This window comes from Heterodontus francisci, chromosome 14 (assembly GCF_036365525.1).
Source record: "Heterodontus francisci isolate sHetFra1 chromosome 14, sHetFra1.hap1, whole genome shotgun sequence".
Classification (NCBI taxonomy): domain Eukaryota; kingdom Metazoa; phylum Chordata; class Chondrichthyes; order Heterodontiformes; family Heterodontidae; genus Heterodontus; species Heterodontus francisci.
The window spans coordinates 68,388,640-68,413,218 of record NC_090384.1 but is presented as its reverse complement, the minus strand read 5'-3'; the positions used below and the strand labels follow the sequence as shown (position 1 = coordinate 68,413,218).

The 24,579-nt window shown below is 45.5% G+C and overlaps 1 protein-coding gene across 2 annotated transcripts in view; it reads left to right on the top strand.

Moving 5' to 3' along the window:
- Nucleotides 1–11,063: 11,063 nt before the first annotated feature.
- The window catches only part of tollip (toll interacting protein), a 29,403-nt gene continuing 15,887 nt past the window's right edge, over nucleotides 11,064–24,579 (top strand). Inside the window, exons 1-2 of one of the 2 annotated variants that reach the window (XM_068046416.1) lie at nucleotides 11,064–11,196; nucleotides 14,045–14,194. In XM_068046416.1, the coding sequence (XP_067902517.1) occupies nucleotides 11,161–11,196; nucleotides 14,045–14,194 (186 nt within the window). In that variant the 5' untranslated portion in view covers nucleotides 11,064–11,160. The remainder of the gene's footprint in view (nucleotides 11,197–14,044; nucleotides 14,195–24,579) is intronic. The other variant, XM_068046418.1, reaches the window with a different exon arrangement.

Here is a 24,579-nt window from a genome sequence, read left to right as displayed (position 1 = left end):
CTCTCCAATGCCTTCACATCTTTCTTAAAGTGTGGCATCCATAACAGGACACAATTCGCCAACTGAGGTTGAACCAGTGTTTATATACAGGTTTAACATAACTTTCTTGCTTTTGTATTCTATGCCCCTATTAATAAAGTCTAGGATGTTGTCTGCTTTACTAACTGCTCTCTCAACCTGTCCTGCCACCTTCAACGACTTATGCACATATACACCCAGATCCCTCTGCTCCTGCACCCCCTTTAGAATTATACCCTTTCTTTTATATTGTCCTCTGCATTCTTCCTACCAAAATGAATCACTTCACACTTCTCTGCATTAAATTTAATCTGCCACTTGTTTGCCCATTCCACGACCCTGTCTGTGTCCTTTTGAAGTACTACACTATCCTCCTTAGGTTCACAATGCTTCCACGTTTTGTATCATTTGCAAATTTTGAATTTGTGCCCAGTACACCAAGTCTAGGTCATTAATATATATCAGGAACAGCAAGGGTCCTAAAACTGACCGCTGGGGAACTCCACCACAAACCTTCCTCCAGTCCAAAAAACATCCATTAACCACTACTCGCTGTTTCCTGTCACTCAGCCAATTTCATATCCATGTTTCCACTGTCCCTCTTATTCCATAAGCTATAACGTTGCTCACAAGTCTTTATCAAATGCCTTTTGGATGTCCATGTACACCACATCAACAGCGTTACCCTCATTGACCCTCTCTGTTACCTCATCAAAAAACTCCAGCAAGTTAGTCGAACACGATTTGCCCTTAACAAATCCATGCTGGCTTTCCTTAATTTACCCGCATTCGCCCAGGTGGTGGCATGGTGATACTGTCACTAGACCAGTAACCGAGAGACTTAGGGTATTGCTCTGGGGACATGGGTTCGTATCCCACCATGGCAGAAGGTAGAATTTGAATTCAATTAATAAATCTGGAATTAAAAGCTAGTCTAATGATGGCCATGAAACCATTGTTGATTGTTGTTAAAAACCCATCTGGTTCACTAACGCCCTTTAGGGAAGGAAATCTGCTGTCCTTACCTGGTCTGGCCTACATGTGACTCTTAAATGGTTGACTCTTAAATGCCCTCTGAAATGGCCTAGCAAGCCACTCACTTGTATCTAACCACTATGAAGTCAATAAATAATGAAACTGGATGGACCACCCAGCATCAATCTAGGCACCGGAAATGACAACGGCAAACCCCTGTCGACCCTGCAAAGTCTTCCTTACTAACATCTGGGGGCTTATGCCAAGGCTGGGAGAGCTGTCCCACAGACTAGTCAAGCAACAACCTAACAAAGTCATACTCACCAAATCATACCTTAGAGATAATGTCCCAGATACTACCATCGATGAAGGGTCACTGACCCGAAACGTTAACTCTGCTTCTCTTTCCACAGATGCTGCCAGACCTGCTGAGTGATTCCAGCATTTCTTGTTTTTATTACTACCATCACCATCCCTGGGTATGTCCCGTCCCACGGGCAGGACAGACTCAGCACAGGTGGCGGCATAGGGGTATACAGTTGGGAAGGAGTTGCCCTGGGAGTCCTCAACATTGACTCCAGAACCCATGAAGTTTCATGGCATCAGGTCAGGTAGTGTCCTAGGCCCAACCATCTTCAGCTGCTTCATCAATGACCTGGGTCTGCGGCAGGTGGTGACCGAACCAACAAGAGGGAAAAAAATACTTGATCCCGTCCTCACCAATCTGCCTGCCGCAGATATATCTATCCATGACAGTATTGTTAGGAATGACCACCGCACAGTCATTGTGGAGATAAAATCCCGTCTTCACATTTAGGATACCCTCCTGCGTGTTATGTGACACTATCACCGTGCTAAATGGGATAGATTTCGAACAGATATAGCAATGCAAAACAGGGCATCCATGAGGCGCTGCGGGCCATTAGCAGCAGCAGAATTGGCATCAACCACAATCTGGAACCTCATGGCCCAACATATCCCCCACTATACCATTACCGTCAAGCCGGGGGACCAACCCTGGTTCAATGAAGAGTGCAGGAGGGCAGGCCAGGAGCAGCACCAGTCATATCTCAAAATGAGGTGTCAACCTGGTGAAGCTACAGCACAGGACTACGTTCGTGCCAAACAGCATAAGCAGCATGCGATACACAGAGCGAAGCAATCCCACAACCAACGGATCAGATCTAAGCTCTGCAGTCCTGCCACATCCAGTCGTGAATGGTGGTGGACAGTTAAACAACTAACTGGAGGAGTGGCTCCACAAATATCCCCATCCTCAATGATGGGGGAACCCAGCACATCAGTGCAAAAGGTAAGGTTGAAGCATTTGCAACAATCTTCAGCCAGAAGTGCCGAGTGGATGATCCATCTCGGTCAACTCCAGAAGTCCCCAGCATCGCAGATGCCAGTCTTCAGCCAATTCAATTCACTCCTTGTGATATCAAGAAATGACTGAAGGCACTGGATACTGCAAAGGCATTCCCTGAATACATTCCAGCAATAGTACTGAAGACTTGTGCTCCAAAACTTACCGCGCCCCTAGCCAAGCTGTTCCAGTACAGCTACAACACTGGCATCTACTTGGCAATGTGGAAAATTGCCCAGGTATGTCCGGTACACAAAACGCAGGGCTAATCCAACCCAGCCAAATACCACCCCATCAGTCTACTCTCAATCATCAGTAAAGTGATGGAAGGTGTCGTCAACAGTTCTATCAAGCGGCACTTGCTCAGCAATAACCTGCTCAGTGACACTCAGTTTGGGTTCCGCCAGGGCCACTCAGCTCCTGACCTCATTACAGCCTTAGTTTAAACATGGACAAAAAAGCTGAACTCAAGAGGTGAGGTGAGAGTGACTGCCCTTGACATCAAGGCAGCATTTGACCGAGTATGGCATTAAGGAGCCCTAGCAAAACTGGAGTCAATGGGAATCAGAGGGAAAGTTTTCCACTAGTTGGAGTCGTACCTAGGCAAAGGAAGATGGTTCTAGCTCCAGGACATCACTGCAGGAGTTCCTCAGGGTAGTGTCCTAGGCCCAACCATCTTCGGCTGCTTCATCAATGACCTGCCCTCCATCATAAGGTCAGAAGTGGGGATGTTTGCTGACAATTGCACAATGTTCAGCACCATTCGTGACTCCTCAGATACTGAAGCAGTCCGTGTAGAATTGCAGCAAGACCTGGACAATATCCAGGCCTGAGCCGATAAGTGGCAAGTAACATTTGCGCCACACAAGTGCCAGGCAATGACCATCTCCAACAAGAGAGACTCTAAACATCTCCCCTTGACATTCAATGGCAATACGATCACTGAATCCCCCACTATCAATATCTTGGGGGTTACCACTGACCAGAAACTGAACTGGAGTAGCCATATAAATACCACGGCTACAGGAGCAGATCAGAGGCTAGGAATCCTGTGGCGAGTAACTCACCTCCTGACTCCCCAAAGCCTGTCCACCATCTACAAGGCACAGGTCAGGAGTGTGAAGGAATACTCTCCACTTGCCTGGATGCAGCTCCAATAACACTCAAGAAGCATGACACCATCCAAGACAAAGCAGCCTGCTTGATTGGCACCCCATCCACAACATTTGCTCCCTCCACCACTGACACACAGTGGAAGCAGTGTGTACCATCTACAAGATGCACTGCAGCAACGCACCAAGGCTTCTTAGACAGCCCCTTCCCAACCTGCGACCTCTATGCCCTAGAAGGACAAAGGCAGCCGATACATGGGAACACCACCCAAGTTCCCCTCCAAGCCACACACCATCCTGACTTGGAATGCTGTCGCCGTTCCTTCACTGTCACTGGGTCAAAATCCTGGAACTCCCTTCCTAACAGCACTGTTGGTGTACCTACCCCACATAGACTGCAGTGGTTCAAGAAGGCAACTCACCACTACCTTCTTAAGGGCAACTAGGGATGGGCAATAATGCTGGCCTAGCCACACATCCCATGATCGAATAAATAAAAAGTGACTATTAATTTTGTACTGCATTTTGTTTCAAGAAGCTTCCCCACCACTGAGGTTAGTGACTGGCCTGTAGTTGCTGGGGTTATCTTTACACCCTTTTTTAACAAGGGTGTAACATTTGCAAATCTCCAGTCCTTTGTCACCTCCCCTGACTCTAAGCAAGACTGGAAATTTATGGCCAGTTCCTCCGCAATTTCCACCCTTACTTCCCTCAGTATCCTTGGATGCATCTCATCTGGTCCTGCTGCCTTATCAACTTTAAGTACAGACAGCCTATTCAATACCTTCTCCTTATCAATTTTAATCCTTTCAAGTGTCTGAATTACCTCCTCTTTCACCATGACCTGTGCAGCATCTTCTTCCTTGGTAAAGACAGATGCAAAGTATTCATTTAATACCTCAGCCATACCCCCTGCCTCCATGTGTAAATCCCCTTTTTGTCCCTAATCAGCTCCACTCCTCCTTTTACCTCCCTTTTACTATTTATATGCCTATGGAAGACTTTTGGATTCCCTTTTATGTTAGCTACCAGTCTCTTTTCACACTGTCTCTTTGCTTCTCTTATTTCCTTTTTCACTTCCCCTCTGAATCTTTTATATTCAGCCTGGTTTTCGGTTGTATTATCCACCTGACGTCTGTCATAAGCACACTTTTTCATCTTCATCTTAATCTCTATCTCTTTCGTAATTCATGGGGCTCTGGATTTGTTTGCCCTATCTTTCCTCTTCGTGGTACTATACCTTGACTGTGCCCAAACTGTGTCTTCTTTAAAGGCAGCCCATTGTGCAGTTTCTGTTTTGCCTGCCGACCTTTGATTCCAATATGAGAACAGAAAGTGCCCGAACTACTCAATAAGCCCACTCCTTCATCACCCCTGACACCTCGCCCCTTCCTGCAGCATCGTCCCATGCAATCGCAGGAAGTGGCAATGCCTGACCTTTTACATCCTCTCTCCTCACCATCCAGGGCCCCAAACACTCCTTCCAGGTGAAGCAGCAATTTACTTGTACTTCTTTCAATTTAGTATACTGTATTCGCTGCTCTCTTTCCACACCTGCTTTGCAAAGACACATTCCAGAAGGAGGTGGGCAACCGTCTCTTCCCCACCACAGCCACCTCGAGGGCATTGTGTGGAGGGGGTGAGACTTTGGGCGTGCAGGAAGGATCTGACAGGGAGGGCTCTTCTCACCACCAGCCAAGCTACATCTTGGTGCTTGTTTGAAAGTTCTGGTGATGAGGCATTCCGCTAAATGACTTTGGCAGTCTGCTCGGGGAACCATCTGACAGGATCCACCATCTCCTTTTCTCGTAGGGCCTTGAGGACATTCCGTGCAGACCACTGCCTGATGGATTGGTGGTCAAAGGTGTTTTTCCGCAGAAACTATTCCACGAAGGATAGGTGGTACGACACAGTCCAGGGACCGATTTCTCCCTCATTACATTTCTATTGTTATTATTACTATTAGCTATGACATAGATGATACAGCACTACTGCAGTCACCATTACTATGAGGCTGACTTAATGGCAGGTGACATTGAATACATGCGAGATTTGATGTAAAGTGAAAATAGTGTTGTCAACCAGCACAGACATGATGGGCCAAGACCGTGGTCGCGATGGTGGTCCCACGGGCCATCGATCTGGTCGGGGGGTAATGACTGCCGTTCCTCCGGCCTGGGTATTCTTCTGCGGGGAGGTAACTTCACCATCTCTGAAGTTAAGGAGGTGGTGGGCGGCCGCCTCCTCGTAGCAGACGTGATGTACAACAACGCTCCGCTCCGGTTGATCAACGTGTACGCCCCGGTACAACGCAGCGAGCGGTTGACCGTCTTCCAGCAGCTCCCACTGCTGCTGGCGACGTCCAGGCCGGTCATCCTAGGCGGTGACTTCAACTGCATCATCGATGCGGCTGGACGATCCGGCAGTGACGACAGCAAACTGGACGCTACGTCCAGATTCCTAATAGAAACAGTTAAGGATGCCAAACTGCACGACGTCTTCAGCAAACCTGCAGACGGAGCGCAGCGCAGATACACATGGTCAAGATCGGACGGGTCTGCCCGTTCCAGGATTGACTTCCTGTTTGTGTCCCGTGCGGTCACGGTCGGATCCACCGACGTCAAGCCGGTGTTCTTCTCCGACCACTGCCTCTTACTGGCCGACTGTCACTTACAGGACGACCAGCGGGTTGGCAGAGGGACGTGGAAGCTCAATGCGACACTGCTGACCCCAGAGAACGTTGAGGAACTCAAAAGGGATTACAATGGTTGGAGGACCGTGAAACCCCTCTTTGAGTCTCCAGTTCACCGGTGGGAAGCGATTAAGGAGAACATCAAGAGGTTCTTCATCCACAAAGGTGTTCAGAAGGCGAGAGAGAGACAGAGGGAACTGTCCCGACTCCAGAAAATTATGCAAAATCTACTCCGGTTGCAGTCAATGGGGGTCGAGGTCAAGGAGGACCTCCAAGAGGTGAAGAGCCAGCAGGCCTCGCTCTTTGCCAAGGAGGCCTCCAAGATCATCTTCCGGTCCAGAGTCCGCTCCATCGAGCAGGATGAGACGTGCTCGCGTTACTTCTTCCAAAAGGTACACAGAGAGAGCTCTGTTATCAGCAGCCTGAAGGAAGAAGATGGCTCGGTAACGTCTTCGCAGCCCGACATACTCAGGATCAGCAAATCCTTTTATGCTGGGCTGTATGACGCGAAGCCCACAGACAGCAGAGCCTCCCAGTCCTTCCTGTCATCTATCACAGAGGTCTTAGATGACAGCAGGAGGGAGGGACTGGACAAGGCACTAACTCTGGACGAGCTGACAAAGGCCGTCGAGTCTTTCGAGACGAGTAAAACTCCCGGGAGCGACGGCTTACCGGTCGAGTTGTACTCGGCCCTGTGGGACTGGGTCGGCCCGGACCTGCTGGAAGTATACGAGAGTATGCTCCTGGCCGGCAGCATGTCAGAATCCATGAGAAAAGGCATCATCACCCTCATTTACAAGCAGAAGGGGGAGAGGGCAGAAATCAGAAATTGGCGGCCCATCTCACTGCTTAATGTTGATTACAAGATTCTGTCCAAAGTCATAGCCAGTCGAGTCAAGTCTGCTCTGGAGTTGGTGATTCACCCCGATCAGACCTGTACTGTACCCGGCAGGAAGATCTCTGATAGTCTCGCGCTACTCAGGGATACGATCGCCTACGTACGGGACAGGAGGGTGGACACCTGCCTCATCAGCCTGGACCAGGAGAAGGCTTTTGACAGGATATCGCACACCTACATGATGGACGTGCTTTCCAAAATGGGGTTTGGGGAGGGAATCTGCAATTGGATCCAACTGCTCTACACAAACATCAGTAGCGCAGTGTCAATCAACGGGTGGGAATCTGAAAGTTTCCCGATCAAATCTGGAGTCAGACAGGGCTGTCCTCTGTCCCCGGTCTTGTTTGTTTGCTGTATTGAACCCTTTGCTGAGTCTATTAGGAAGGATGCGAGCATAAGAGGGGTGACAATCCCAGGCAGCGGAGGCACTCAGGTCAAAACCTCCCTGTACATGGATGACGTCGCCGTCTTCTGCTCGGATCCGCTGTCCGTGCGCAGACTGATGAGCATCTGCGACCAGTTCGAACTGGCCTCGGGAGCCAAAGTTAACCACGGCAAGAGTGAGGCCATGTTCTTTGGGAACTGGGCTGACCGATCCTTTGTCCCCTTCACCGTCAGGTCAGATTACCTGAAGGTGCTGGGGATATGGTTCGGAAGGGCCGGGGCGTGCACCAAAACATGGTAGGAGCGAGTAGCCAAGGTACGACAAAAGTTGGGCATGTGGGGGCAGCGATCTCTCTCCATTGTGGGTAAGAACCTGGTCATCAGGTGCGAGGCGCTCACGTTGTTGCTCTACGTGGCGCAGGTCTGGCCCATACCCCACTCCTGCGCCGTGGCAGTCACCCGAGCCATTTTCCGCTTCGTCTGGGGATCTAAAATGGACCGGGTCCGGAGGGACACGATGTTCAAATCTCTGGACATGGGCGGGAAAAATGTACCCAACGTGGCCCTCATCCTGATGACCACCTTCGTGTGCGGCTGCATCAAGCTATGTGTAGATCCCCAGTACGCAAACTCCAAGTGTCACTACGTGCTGAGGTTCTATCTGTCCCCGGTGTTGCGAAGGATGGGCCTGGTCACATTGCCGCGGAACGCACCATGCAGTTGGGCGGCGCCGTACCACCTATCCTTCGTGGAGCAGTTTCTGCGGAAAAACACCTTTGACCACCGGTCCATCAGGCAGTGGTCTGCACGGAATGTCCTCAAGGCCCTACGGGAAAAGGAAACGGTGGATCCTGTCGGATGGTTCCCCGAGCAGACCGTCAAAGTCATTTGGCGGAATGCCTCATCACCAGAACTTTCAAACAAGCACCAAGACGTAGCTTGGCTGGTGGTGAGAAGGGCCCTCCCCGTCAGATCCTTCATGCACACCCGAAGTCTCGCCCCCTCCGCACAGTGCCCCCGCGTTGGCTGTGGTGGGGAAGAGACGGTCGCCCACCTCCTCCTGGAATGTGCCTTTGCAAAGCAGGTGTGGAAAGAGATGCAGTGGTTTTTGTCAAGGTTCATCCCAAGCAGCTCTGTAACACAGGAGTCTGTGCTCTACGGGCTGTTCCCAGGGACGCACACCGAGACAAACATCAACTGCTGCTGGAGGACTATCAATTCGGTGAAAGACGCCCTTTGGTCTGCCCGAAACTTGCTGGTCTTCCAGCGCAAAGAGTTGTCCACCACCGAATGTTGCAGACTGGCACATTCCAAGGTCCAGGACTACGTGCTGAGGGACGCACTAAAGCTTGGGGCAGCCGCAGCAAAGGCTCAATGGGGAAAGACCACAGTGTAAGGTTCCCCCACCAAGATGGACTGAGGGGCTGGATCAATGGGAAACCCCTCGAACTGTATCGTTAATATTCTCAATTGCTGTAAATGTAAAACTGTAATTGACATGATAATTGTGAAACGGAAGGGTTGGGAAGAAACTCATGACAGTATTGAAGGAAACTGATCTCCCTTGCAATGTTTGTATTTTTTGGTGCTGTTTGGAAACGGTTTGGCAATGTAATTTTTACAGATTTTTATGAATAAAGTATATTTTGGAAATAAAAAAAAAATGATGGGCCAAGACCGCCAAAGTCATTTGGTGGAATGCCTCATCACCAGAACTTTCAAACAAGCACCAAGATGTAGCTTGGCTGGTGGTGAGAAGAGCCCTCCCCGTCAGATCCTTCCTGCACGTCCGAAGTCTCACCCCCTCCGCACAATGCCCTTGTGGTGGCTGTGGTGGGGAAGAGACGGTTGCCCACCTCCTTCTGGAATGTGTCTTTGCAAAGCAGGTGTGGAAAGAGATGCAGTGGTTTTTGTCGAGGTTCATCCCAAGCAGCTCCGTAACACAGGAGTCTGTGCTCTACGGGCTGTTCCCAGGGACGCACACCGAGACAAACATCAACTGCTGCTGGAGAACTATCAATTCGGTGAAAGAAGCCCTTTGGTCTGCCCGAAACTTGCTGGTCTTCCAGTGCAAAGAGTTGTCCACGACTGAATGTTATTGAATGGCACATTCCAAGGTCCAGGACTACGTGCTGAGGGACGCACTAAAGCTTGGGGCAGCCGCAGCAAAGGCTCAATGGGGAAAGACCACTGTGTAAGGTCCCTCCACCAAGCTGAACAGAGGGGCTGGATCCATGGACAACCCCTCGAACTGTATCGGGAAAATTTTCATTTGCTGTAAAAAGAAAAAACGTATATGGCATGACAAATGAAATGGAAGGGTTGTGAGGCAACTCATGATTGTATTGAAGGAAACTGATCACCTTTGCACTGTTCGTATTTTTTGACTTGGTGCTGTTTGAAACTGTTTGGTAATGTATTTTTTACAGATTTTTATGAATAAAGTATATTTTGGAAATTTAAAAAATGGGCCAAGTGGCCTATTTCTGTGCCTTCAACTTTCTATGATTTGTAACCAGCTTTAGCAGCTAGATTCCAAAGCATTTCCCATATTTACAACTAACTGGAAAAGAAACATCTGTGTTATGTTCAATATGCAGTTAGTATTTTGCATTTCGAGTGGAAGCAGGGCATCTATAAAAGGAACATGACGGTACCACTAAACATAAAGCTGCTCTTACAACATGAACTAATTCAAGTTCTGTTACCTTTTTTTTCACAGAAGTTGAGCCAACAGACTAGGCTGTATAGCAGATATGAAAAACAGTGAATAGTGTTATTGTATTATTTATAAACGGTGTCTGAATGCATTTCAATAGTCTGACAGCACATCCATGGTCATTATATGTACACTTGTTTTGAATTTGTAGTGCAAATCTCACAACTATTAAAATATAGGCTGCTAAAAACTTTTACCTTGCTATGCTGGGTAACCAACATTTTCTGTCTTAGCTACATTGCAGTGCTCCCACCCTGTTTGTTCCTGAATTGCTTTACAAAATACAGTGACTCTATCTTAAAACCTTCCTCTTTTGACCAAGCTTCAGGTCACTCCTTCCAAACATCTTCTCCTTTCACTTAAAAGCATCGACTTTCTGTCCTCTTGTCTGACTACACTTTTGCTCTGGGCCTTTTTGTTCTTCCTGTATTACCTAAAATAACAAACAGTGCAGTCAGATCGAGTGGCCAACTTGACTAAGCTCCCCAAACACCCCTCCCCCTAAACCCCAATCAGGTGGAAAGCAGAGACCAGATAGACTGTATTTTGATGAAAGGTCATGAACATGAAACGTTAACTCCATTTTCCGCTCCACACAAGCTTCCAGCATTTTCTGTTTTTATATCAGATAAACAGAGCTACACAGTAAACCCTGACTGCTAACGTCAGCATCGGAAGGGGTGACACCATAACTGCTCTCTACAGCCAATCACCGAGCCCAGAGCGCAGGGCCCCGCCCAGCGGCTGCCAATCACCGAGCCCATCCCAGCAGCAGCCAATCACCGAGCCCATCCCAGCAGCAGCCAAGAGCGCAGAGCCCCGCCCAGCAGCAGCCAATCACCGATCCTAGCACTCAGGGCCCTGCCCAACTATAGCCAATTACCGAGCCCAGAGCCCAACCCCGCAGCAGCCAATCACCGAGCTGCCCAGGGCAGCGGCCCAGAGACGAGCTGAGCCCAGCAGCAAGGGGATCATAACAGGCTGGCTGGATTCGATATGGCGGCCACTACCGTCGCCACCCAGAGGGGCCCGGTAAGATGTCTCTCTTTTCCTCCCAGTACGTGGTGGGAGGGGGTGAACCCATCCGCGGAGGCTGGGTCTCCGCATCCACATCCCTGGTCTTGTTGTCAGCGAACTGTCCTTACTCACTGCTGCAGCTCCCAAGCTTAGGCTGTACCTCAGCCGACTGCGGCTTTGAGGCCGCGGCTCATTTACCCTGGAGTCAATTCTCTTGTGTGTTTTTAGTGTTTAATTTTACAACTGTTTCGCAATTCATCGTCTGAAATGTAAAAGCAGAAGGAGCCTCGCGCTGTTCATTGTCTTCTGTTGTGTTTAAAGATTGCTTAAAGGAGCGTAGAGGAAAATAAGTTGGACAGATTCTGCCTGCGAAACATTTTATCAGGATATGATCGTGTGATGTGTTTTGATGACACAGTCAATGGATTCCAGTGTTTGTAAATACACTTTGCTTATTCTGTCTCATGAAGACCATGAACTCCTTTGAGTAGTTCTCATTATAGTAATATGCTGAAGAATAGGTTTTTTAAAAAATCCCTTTATTGTAGGGTTGCCAATTCTGGTTGGATGTATTCCTGGAGGTTTTATCACGAGTCCTGCCACCAAACACCCTGACCCCTGCTCCATATGTTGGTTGCCACCTTCCGAGGCTAATTAGAAAGTAAGCAGACTCTTAGTTACTCGATTGGATGAATCTTGACAGTCAGTCAAAGCTGTTTTTTCCCATCACTTATATTTTTATATCTAATAAACAAAAATGTTCCAATAAAGTAAAGCACAATTTTTTTTCAATGCCCCTGTTGTTTTTTCTCTGGTTTCTTGCAACAGTGTTCAAGTAAATCTTAAATTCCTGGTAATCCTAGAGAGTTGGAAAACCTAATCATTCTCCTGCAGGAGAATGAGTGGGGTTCTACTCACCCATCTCTCAATCATTTACCATTTTGATGAAAAGATAGTAAGTTAGTACAGTAAACATTTCCATTCTGTCCATCTGTTCAGCTCCTGTCATCTAATAGCTGAATTTTTGGACCAGTTTTTGATTTATGTTGAGAATATAGCAAGAGTGCTAGGGATTTCAGTTTTTGTTTCTACTTTGGCTAAGACCTTTGGCTACTTTGGCTAGTTTTAGAAGCAAAATACTGCGGATGCTGGAAATCTGAAACAAAAACAAGAAATGCTGGAATCACTCAGCAGGTCTGGCAGCATCCACAGATGCTGCCAGACCTGCTGAGTGATTCCAGCATTTCTTGTTTTTGTGGTTAGTTTTAGAGCTTGTTTTAATGATCAACAATTACTTAGTAAGCACCAATCATAAAGCTGGGAAGGACGGTCATGCATTCAGAAAAATTTGCGGCCTTATTTCTTGACCCCCACCCTGTGCCAGTTGTGCACCTACTGTTGCTAAGCCTCTGCATCCACAAGAGCACAAAAATTAGGAGCAGGAGTAGGCCATTTGGCCCTTCGAGCCTGCTCTGCCATTCGATAAGATCATGGCTGATTGGATTGTGGCCTCAACTCCACTTTCCTGTCTGCCACCCCCCCCCCCCCCCCCCATAACCCTTAACTCCCTTGTCAATCAAAAATCTATCTAACATAGTATTGAATATATTCAATGACCCAGCCTCCTCTGTTCTCTGGGGAAGTGGAGAAGAGAATTCCACAGATTAACGACCCTCTGAGAGAAAAAACTTGTCCTTGTTTCGGTCTTAAATGGGAGACCCCTAATTTTTAAACTGTCTCCTAGTTCTTGACGCCCCCCCCCACCCCCCAGGGAAACATCCTTTCAGCATCCACCCTGTCGAGTCCCCTAAGGAGATTGCATGTTTCAATAAGATCACCCCTCATTCTTCTAAACTCCAATGGTAAAGGCCCAACCTTCTCAACCTTTCCTTATAAGATAACCCCTTCATCCCAGGAATCAATTGAGTGAACCTTCTCTGCACTGCTTCTAATGCAATTATATCCTTTTGAGTAAGGAGACCAAAACTGTACACAGCACTCCAGATTACTCCCATAATCGGCTGTAAAGAAATGTATAAATTGATGTGTTGACTGTATCTTGAATTTCCTTTTCATCTTTGTCTAACATCTGCATAGCAACTCCCCAAAGCAAAGCTGCTGAGGTTGGGAACTCAGAGTGGAATTCTAACCTTTAGGACATTTTAAAATGTCTTTCAGCCATATTATAAAGCTTGCAAAATTGTCTTCAAATAATGATTTAAATGGTTGATATTTAAATACATTTTTAAAAGCACTTTTAAAGGGAAATGGCTGTATTCTGAGAACACAGCATCCACTGGTTCAGTGTAAATTGAGTTGGAAATTGTGCTCTTAACCTCAGCATCTCAAATGAGGTTTTGCTTCAGAATTGGTGAGTATAAATTAATGGAAAAATCATTTCTAACATTTCCTGTATTTTTTGCTTCAATATATTTAAGCATTGGAGTTTCCCTACTATATGTAAACAAGGCAGTTCTCATGCTTGCTTAGCAGTGCATCAGGTAAACTGCTGTTGTTTTTTAGGTGCCAATGTACCTGCACAGCTAAGGTCTTTACCCAGTTGAATAAGAATCAGTGAATATAGTGACAGGGACTGACATTTGAGTTGCAGAAAACCTAAAAAAACATGGCCACTTCTGTAGGCATTGCCATTCTAATGGTGTGGGTTGACAAATTCTGGTTAATTACTCTGATGGCTGCCAAATGCTGATGAATGTAGTTGAATAATTGGCTAGCATTGAAGCTAATGATGGCATTAGCCTATTGTCTGGTAAAGACATTTATGATGCTTTACTGCCAGTTGATGTGGAGTATGTGACAAGCAGCGAAATACAGTATTTACACTTTGCTTTTTCATATTAAGGTGTTCATTGGTGAGTTACCACAGGACTTCCTTCGCATCGTACCAACTCAGCAACAGCAGCAAGTGCAACTTGATGCACAGGCAGCACAGCAATTACAGTTTGGAACTGGTATGGCTACTATGGGGAGACTGAGCATCACTGTGGTACAGGTAGGGATTGTTTTTATTCCATTTTTATATATACAGAAACCTTGCTTTGCTACCAGGAGATGATGGAGGTTTTTCTCTGCCCATGGTAAGGATGCTTGTGTAAACCAGGTACATGCAGACCTGCTTATTTGCTAACAATAATAAAAAGGTTGATTTTGCCAGTTAAGAGCAGTACAGTCGGTCAAGTACCTGTCTATGTTCCCAAGACCTCATGCAGGTTATCTTCTGTGACAAGGTAAATCATCTCAGCCCAGTCTTGTGCTAACTTTGATGACTGAAAAGTACTTGAATCAGAAAACAGTTTATCTTCCTATGCTACCTAAACTTGGAACTCAATGTAGATCAGATTAATTTGCTATTTTTGAACTGGGCTATGTACTGCAGTCTGCTGTCTGGCATTATTTTCATGGTGGAAAGAATTGATTTGAGGTCATTGTACAAGGACAGTTTAACTTGATTTTTAAGAATTATGTTCTGAATCATGATTTCTACAGGAATGCAAATTCAGAAGAAGGAATTTGAAAATCTTTTGTGTCCTAGTTCATTTACCCACCAATTCAAGTGAAATCAATAGAAAACATTCAATAAAAACCTTATTTTACAAAAATTATGACTAAGATGTTCTGTTTTCACTTGTAATTTGCAAAGAAATGTCCATTTTTGAACAGTAGCTTGTTTAATTGAATTTGATTTTTAATCTGAATATTCTTGGATCAGTAATTCTCACATGGCAGTAGTAAATGGGAATTATTTTGGAATTGTGGTATAAATATTATTGGAGCATGGATCATTGACAGACTCACCAATCTGCAGACTCTGAATAAGTTAATAGCCTTTTTAAAAAAAAAACATGGAATTCTAAAATGTTTACTAGTATTTTTGAGGATCATGCTGTGATCCCACTAATCTTTCCATGCAGATGATTATGGCCTTAAACCTAGATTTAGATAGTTATATTAGATTAAATTAAAGGGAAATTGCAGTCTCTTTGCTTTCCCTCTTTTTCAGGAGCAAAAGATCAGATTTTAATGTTAACATATGGGGAAATTGTCAAAATAAAGCACTCGCTCCATCAACAACAACCTATATAGCACCTTTAATGTAAGAAAAGTCCCAAGGCACTTCACAGGAACATTATAAAACAATATGACATCAAGCCAGAAATAAACATGGAGAACAATGTACAAATCAAATCTAGTGTTATTCCAACCTTTATTTGTTAGTGCATTTCATCAGTGCTTCCCCTTTGTACCTGTGGTTTTGTTGTGGGGTACAACACCTGGCCTACACAAATTGAATCTTTTATCGTTGATGCTTTTTACTTTCTCTTCCTCTCTCCTTCCTCAGCCCTAGGACCTGCCACTTCAGGACTTTCCTTGCACCAAGGAACTACAGTGTTCGGTCTGTTGTAGGGGTCAATCAGGAGTCATCTTCATAGTGAATTCCATGGATTAACATTAGGGACCAGTGCGAATTGGGAAGCGGACAAGCTGGTGTAGTGATATATAGCTGCTGTTATACTTGGACAACACTTAATGACCAGTCCCAAATGCTAGCTTCTGGGTATCTTGTTTGAGAACATTCCCAACCTGCACATACATCTATGAACAGATCGCTAAACATTTGAAATTTTGTTTGTGCACATATATCCAAATGCCATCATAATCATAACACTTGAGCTCCTTTTTGAACCATTACTCAATCTTGAAACTCTTTTGATGAGTTAAGCAATATTGATATAATTTCAGTATATTGAAATGAATATTGATATTTACAGCACTAGTTTCATTGTGTTCTTAGCTGCTGACTAGTACTTTAAATACTTTCACTTTTCTCCATCTGCACATTGAACCACATTTTCTTACAAGGTTAGAAAATCTTTTAATTGTATGCTATAACTATAGAGCCAGAAGATTTTTGCATGTAATAACACTTGCCTCAAGAGTCATAGCTGTAAGTATGAGTGGCTTGCAACTCTTAGAACAGATTGTGATCTAGCTGCTCATGCACTCACAGCCATGTATGCTTGACAGTTGCCTGTCTCACTAGTTTGTTTTAATTAAGTATTTTAATTAGGCGTTTCAAGTTTAGCAAAACACGGTATCTGGTTCCATTTTCTTAGATTAGAAGGATGACAGATTAGTGAAAGACCTGAGCACTAACGGCCTGCTACCCGACCCGAACCCAATGGGACCCGATGACGTGTCGGGTTCAGGTCGTGTTGCTCTTCCGGGTCCGGCTTTTGGGCTCGGTCCGGGTCGGGGACACATGACAAGAAGAGTTAAAAGTAAAAAATGTCCGGGACGTCAAAGAGGGAAACTGAGTCTGCGCAGTGACCAAGTGAGTGTCTCTATGATGTCATCACGCTCATGCTGCAGCTTCCTGAAGATTGGGAGTCGCAAGGTAAGTAAAGGGAACTTTCCGGTGGTTGGGCTCGAACTCGGGAAAAATTGGAGGAGCTCGGGCTGGGTCGGGCTCGGGTCCATTGTAGTCTGGTTCGGGTCGGGTTTTTTTCCCCTGCCCTCAGCAGGCCTTTGCTGAGCGCAGCCATCAAGACGGTTTATATAAGAGTGAGAAAAATCTGCCCTTGTTAAGGGCATCATGGTGAAATGTTGAAGCAATTGGTTTTTGAAATGCCAGGGTGCATCAATTGTGTAAAGTTACATTTTAAAAATAGCATACAAATCTAAACCTTTTACATAAAGCCACAGATACCTTCAATGCGACTGAGCTGAGCATAAAGTGGTTGTAATTCTTGGATTTTTGGTGCTTAAAAAAATTGTTTAATGGCTGTACCCAAAAAAGATAGTGCCTCTGTTGCTCTTCTAGAGGATTCAGAAACGAAAGTGACTAGATATGAACTCTGTGAGCTGGTTCCAGTTACAAAGGTTGGCAAGTTGGCTAATCTTCGCAATTCTCTCTCCTAATCTGGGGCTTTAGTCACACATCATAACTGTTTAGTTCTAATCTTACCCTATTGCTGCAAGAATGTGTTATTTGGGTTAAGCCACATGACAGATAATGTGCGTGTGTTATAATTCTTGGTGTATTGGATCAGATGCCATAAGAATGTTTTCCAATTTATGTACGAAATAACTATTAGTAGACGTAATGGGGATGATCCCAAATTTGGAAACATTGCGAACTGTGAGGAGAATAGTGTAGAACTTCAAAAGGGCATAGGTTGGTGGAATAGGCGGACAAGTGGCAGATGAAATTTAATGCAGAGAAGTGTGAAGTAATTCATTTTGGAAGGAAGAATGTGTAGAGACAATATAAACAGGGTGCAATTCTAAATGGTGTACAAGAGCGGAGGGACCTGGATGTATATGTACATAAATCATTGAAGGTGTCAGGACAGGTTGAAAGAGAAGTTAATAGAGCAAACAGTATCCTAGGCTTCATTAATAGGGGCATAGAGTACAAAAGCAAGGAGAAACACTGATTAGATTAGATTATTAGAGATACAGCACTGAAACAGGCCCTTCGGCCCACCGAGTCTGTGCCGAACATCAACCACCCATTTATACTAATCCTACACTAATCCCATATTCCTACCAAACATCCCCACCTGTCCCTATATTTCCCTACCACCTACCTATACTAGTGACAATTTATAACGGCCAATTAACCAATCAACCTGCAAGTCTTTGGCATGTGGGAGGAAACCGGAGCACCCGGAGAAAACCCACGCAGACACAGGGAGAACTTGCAAACTCCACACAGGCAGTACCCGGAATTGAACCCGGGTCCCTGGAGCTGTGAGGCTGCGGTGCTAACCACTGCGCCACTGTGCTGCCCTGGTTCGGCCTCAATTGGAGTATTGTCCAGTTCTGGGCGCCACACTTTAGGAATGATGTGAAGGCATTAGAGAGGGTGTAGAAAAGATTTATGAGAATGGTTCCAGGGATGAGGAGCTTCAGTTATATGGATAGATTGAAGAAGTTGGGACTCCTTCTTCTCTTGGACAAGAGAAGGTTGAGAGGTGATTTGATAGAGGTATTCAAAATCATGAGGGGTCTGGACAGAGTGGATAGTGCAAAACTGTTTCCATTGGTGGAAGGATCAAGAAAAAGAGGTCACAAATTTAAGGTAGTTGGCAAAAAAAGCAATGGTGACATAAGGAAAACCTTTTTTGTGCAACAAGTGGTTAAAGTCTGGAATGCACTGCCTTGAGAGTGTGGTAGAGGCAGGTTCAATTCAAGATGGAATTGGATTATTATCTGTATGGAATCTGCAGGGCTATGGGGAGAAGACTGGGTAACTAGGTACTAGGTAAATTACTCTTTCGGAGAGCCAGCACAGACACGATGGGCTGATTGATGACCTCCTGTGCTGTAACAATTATTTTATTCTGTGACAGAAAATTCATTTTAATGGAAGTATGACTGTGTGCATAGAAGTAGAAGGAGGAGATATTAGGAGTGAAAACCAAAAGCTTGGTCAAAGTCGTGTGTTTTAAAAAGGGCTTAAGGGAGGAAAGACATAGGTTTTTAGGGAGGGAATTTCAGAGCATGGCACCTAGATGGCTGAAGGCACAGGCACGAGTGCAAGGCTGAGGTTGAGTGTCTTGGGTTACAGGAAGATATAGACGGGATGGTCAAATGGGCAGAAAAGTGGCAGATGGAATTTAACCCTGAAAAGTGTGAGGTGATACACTTTGGAAGGAGTAATGTGACACAGAAGTATTCAGTGAATGGCCTGACACTGGAGGAACAAAGGGACCTTGGTGTGTTTGTCCATAGATCTCTGAAGGCAGAAGGGCAGGTTAATAGGGTGGTGAAAAAGGCATATGGGACACTTGCCTTCATCAATCGAGGCATAGATTACAAAAGCAGGGAGGTCATGTTGGAGTTGTATAGAACTTTGGTAAGGCCACAGCTGGAGTACTGTGTGCAATTCTGGTCGCCACATTATAGGAAGGATGTGATTGCACTGGAGGGGTGCAGAGGCGATTCATTGGGATGGAACATTTAAGCTATGAAGAGAGGTTGGATAGGCTTGGGTTGTTTTCGCTGGAGCCGAGAAGACTGAGGGGTGACCTGATCGAGGTGTACAAGATTGAGGGGCATAGACAGGGTGGATAGGGAGCAGCTTTTCCCCTTCGTTGAAGGGTCAGTTACGAGGGCTCACAAGTTTGTGAGGGGCAGGAGGTTTACGGGGGATTTGAGGAAGAACTTTTTTACCCAGAGGGTGGTGACGGTCTGGAATGCACTGCCTGGGAGGGTGGTAGAGGCGGGTTGCCTCACATCCTCTTAAAAAGTACCTGGATGAGCACTTGGCACGTCATAACATTCAAGGCTATGGGCCAAGTGCTGGCAAATGGGATTAGGTAGACAGGTCAGGTGTCTTTAATGCATCAGTGCAGACTCGATGGGCCGAAGGGCGTCTTCTGCACTGTATTATTCTGTGATAGGCTGGGGAATGCACGAGGCAGAGTCTGAGGAATGGAGAGATTGATGCTGAGGAAGGTTAGGGATGAAGCGAGCATGCTTATGAAGGAATTTAAATGTGAGCATGAGAATTATAAATGAAAGGCTCCAATATGGGTAAGCAATGGCTGAGTAGCACTTGGTGTGGCATAGGATGAAGGCTGTAGGGTTTTGGATGAGCTCAGGTTTATGAAGGTAGGGAGGCTGGCATTAATGGTCAAGTCTGGAGGTGGCAGAAGTATGGATAAGGGTTTTCAGCAGCTGGTAGGCTGAGGCAGTGTTATGGAGGTGGAAGTAGCTGATCTTTGTGTTTAAGAGGATATGGCATGCTGCAATTGTGAACAATCTGGTGAGGAGGGTGATGAAATTGGAGACAAGGGTAAGGTTTGTGGCAGGGCTGAAGATGGTTGTTTTGGTCTTCCAACTATTTAAAATTGCAGCTCATCCAAGAATAGATGTTGGACAAGCAGCTTCACAATACATAGGCAGTGGAGAGTTCAAAGAGACGGTAGAGAAGTAGAGCTTACATGTCATCGATGTATGACTATCATTCCAGGATGGTGAAGGTGATAAGCAAGGTCTCTTTGGTGTTGTGGTGACTTCAGGATGGCATCTTGATGGTTCGTATTCCTTCATGAGTAGGGTGGTCCTGGCTAGACTAGACTAGACAATTTTAGCAGGTTAAACTCAATTAGTATGCCCAAACTAAGTCGGAGGCCAAAGACAGCCTTCCCTGCCAGAAGCCAATCTCCCCGCCACCGCTGGAATTAAACCAGCGGTGGGGTGAGAGCCTCCGCCACACAGGGAGGCCACGCAGTAAAACAAAGCAACCTCCCTCTGGGTTTGTGGGGGGGGGGGGGGGGGGGTGGGGAGCCTCCTCCGTGGACAATCAAGACTGCCCGTTCGCTAATCCTTCCCCTCTTCCCCACACCTGACTCAAAGAGCACCCTTCCACACCCCTTGCTGGGGCCTGCGGAACTGGTCCCGGTGACCCTGTCTCACTTACCTTGGGTCTGGGGCTGCAGCGCTGGGCCTGGTCCGAGTGTAGTACTGGCAGAGGCCACTGCTCCTGGTGGCAGTGCCAATACTACTGAGCTCCTGACCCTCTGATTGGCCGGCAGCTCTTTGAGGTGTGATCCCCATCTTTAAAGGGATGGGGATCCCGGCACGGGCAATTAATTGCCTGAACGCCGTTAATTGTGCCATGGGGTGGGGAGCTCTGAAGGACCGAGGTGGAGTTCCCGTTGCCTTTTCGGCTTGGCGCCCCCACCAGCTCAACTAAATTCAGTCATTTGCAAAGCTACTGGAATTTCAACAGATGTGGATTTGTGAATATCTTGATTTGGAGATTCCTAAAGATGGTAATGGATTTCTGATAATTAGCTGTACATACCAGAAGTGTAACACTGCCAGTTTACAGGCTTGTGCCCATTAAGGATGTTCCAGTAGCTATGGGAAGAGTGCAATGTCTGAAGCTAACTCTTTTCTATTGCTTGATAAAACTTGTGATCTGAAAATTTTTGGTTTTGGTCCTAAAATTGAGCATTTTATGGTTCGTGCTCCTGCAGAAAGATCTTGAGTGATGTCTGAGGAAAATTCAACTAGAAAAAGCCACTTGGTGTAGAAGTTCCTCTGTTTCTCCATCACTGCCCCCCTCCCCCACACCTCAGAAGTTGAAAGAGATTTTTATGAAGACCTTTAAAGTGTCGTGATCTTGATGTCCTTTCCACTTAAAAAAAAAATTATTCTGATACGTTTAAATTTCTACATGATTACTTCAGAACATTGGTTGGCAATAAAAGACATGAAGAAATAATCAGAATTGAGTTTGCTTCTTTCAGAATATCCGAAGGTTTAGGTTCTGAGTGACTGGGCCCAATCAGATTCTCTCTTTCCATCACCTCCCCAAATGTCAAGTTGTCCAAAGGGTTTAACTTTCTCTTGGGGTTAAGGGGAAAATTAGGAAGTTGGAGAGACAGAGTGTGGAATTTTCAGCAGTTGTTAGAGTAGAGGCTTAAGTAACAACAGACAATGAATGATTACTTACTAGGGTTGAATTTTGATGTGATTTTACATGTTCGGAAAGCTTAAAAAATTGTGAGGGGGGAGGGCAAGCAGCCAGTTGTCGTGGTACATATCGGTACCAATGAAATAAGTTTAAAAAAAAAAGGGATGAGGTCCTACAAGCTGAATATAGGGAGTTAGGATGAAAATTAAAAAGTAGGACCTCAAAGGTAGTAATCTCAGGAATACTACCAGTGCCACGTTCTAGTGAGAGCAGAAATAGCAGGATCTGTCAGATGAATGCGTAGCTGGAGAAATGGTGTAGCGGGGAGGGATTCAGATTCCTGGGACCAGTACAAGCTGAACGGGTTGCATCTGGGCAGGACCGGGACCAATTTCCTTTGGGGGGGTGGGGGGGTTTGCTAGTGCTGTCAGGGAAGGTTTAAACTAGAATGGCAGGGGGATGGGAATCTGAGCAGGGAGACAGAGGAGAGGGAAACCAGGATAGAAATGAAAGACAGAAAGGTAAGAAGCAAAAGTGGAAGCCAGAGAAAACAAGGATGAGAAACACGTGGGGCTGTAGTGCAAAATAAAGCTAAGATGACTAACAACGTTAAAAAGACAAGTCTAAAGGCATTGTGTCTTAATGCGCAGAGCATTCGCAATAAGGTAGATGAATTAACAGCGCAAATAGATATAAACGGTTATGATTTAGTAGCGATTACAGAGACATGGCTGCAAGGTGACCAAGGATGGTAACTGAACATCCAGGGGTATTCAATATATAGGAAGGACAGGCAAAAAGGGAAAGGAGGAGGGGAGCATTGTTATTAAAGGAGGAAATCAATGCAATAGTGAGGAAGGATATTGGCTCAGAAAATCATGATGTGGAATCTGTATGGATGGAGCTAAGAAACACCAAGGGGCAGAAAACGGTGGGGATTGTCTATAGGACCCCAAACAGTAGTGGAGATGTAAGGGATGGCATTAAATAGGAAATTATAGACTCCTGCAATAAGGGTACAATTGTAATCATGGGTGATTTTAATCTACATTTGGATTGGTCAAACCAAATTAGCAATAATATTGTGGAGGAGGATTTCCTAGAGTGTTGACGTGACAGTTTTTTAGACCAATACCTTGAGGAACCGACTGGAGAACAGGCTATCCTAGACTGGGTATTGTGCAATGAGAAAAGATTAATTAACAATCTTGTTGTGCGGGGTCCCTTGGGGAGGAGCCACCATAACATGATAGAATTCTTCATTAAGCTGGAGAGTGAAGTAGTTGAATCCGAAACCAGGGTCCTGAATCTAAATAAAGGAAACTACGAAGGTATGAAGCGTGAGTTGGCTATGGTAGATTGGGGCACTTTACTAAAAGGGTTGATGGTGGATAGGCAAGGGATAATATTTAAAGAACGTGTGCATGAATTACAACAATTATTCATTCCTGTCTGGCGCAAAAATAAAACCGGAAAGGTGGCTCAACCGTGGCTTACAAAAGAAATTAGGGATAGTATTAGATCCAAAGAGGAGGCATATAAAATTGCCAGAAAAAGCAGCAAGTTTAAGGATAGGGAGCGGTTTAGAATTCAGCAAAGGAGGACAAAGAGATTGATGAAGCTGGGGAAAGTAGAGTATGAGAGTAAACTTGGGGGAACATAAAAATTGACTGTAAAAGCTTCCATAAATATGTGAAGAGAAAAAGATTAGCGAAGACAAACGTAGGTCCCTTACAGTCAGAAATGGGGGAACAATTAAACATATACTTTGGTTCTGCCTTCACAAAGGAGGACACAGATAACCTCCCAGAAATGTTAGGGAACCAAAGGTCTAATGAGCGGGAGGAACTGAAGGAAACCCATATTAGTGAAAAAAATAGTGCTAGGGAAATTAATGGGTTAAAGGCTGACCAATCCCCAGGGCCTGATGATCTACATCCCGGAGTACTAAAGGAAGTGGCCCTGGAAATAGTGGATGCATTGGTGGTCATCTTCCCAAGTCCTGTAGACTCTGGAGCAGTTCCTACAGATTGGAGGGTGCCAAATGTAACCCCACTATTTATTTAAAAAAAAAGTAGGGAGAGAAAAAACAGGGAACTACAGACCAGTTAGCCTTACATCAGTAGTGGGGAAAATGCTAGATTGTATTATAAAGGATGTGATAGCAGAACACCTAAAAAGCATTAATGGGATTGGGCAAAGTCAGCATGGGTTTGTGAAAGGGAAATCATACTTAACAAATCTACTGGAGTTTTTTGAGGATGTAGCTAGTAGAATAGATAAGGGAGAACCAGTGGATGTGGTGTATTTGGATTTTCAGAAGGCTTTTGATGAGATCCCACATAAGAGGTTAGTGTGCAAAATTAAAGCACGTGGGATTAGGGGTAATATACTGGCATGGATTGAGAATTGGTTGACAGACAGGAAACAGAGAGTAGGAATAAATGGGTCCTTTTCTGGGTGCAGGCAGTGACTAGTGGAGTACCGCAGGGATCAGTGCTTGAGCCCCAGCTATTCACAATATATATTAATGACTTAGGTGAGGGAACTAAATATAGCATTTCCAATTTTGCAGACGAGACAAAGCTGGGGGGCAATGTGAGCTGTGAGGAGGATGCAAAGAGGCTCCAATGTGATTTGGACTAGTTGGGTGAGTGGGCAAATGCATGGCAGATGCAGTATAACGTCGATAAATGTGAGGTTATCCACTTTGGTTGTAAAAACAGAAAAGCAGATTATTATCTGAATGGTGATAGATTGGGAAAGGGGGAGGTGCAGCAAGACCTGGGTGTCCTTGTACATCAGTCGCTGAAAGCAAGCATTCAGGTGCAGCAAGCAATTAGGAAGGCGAATAGTATGTTGGCCTTCATTGCAAGAGGATTTGAGTGCAGGAGCAAGGATGTCTTATTGCAGTTATACAAGGCTTTGGTGAGACCACATCTGGA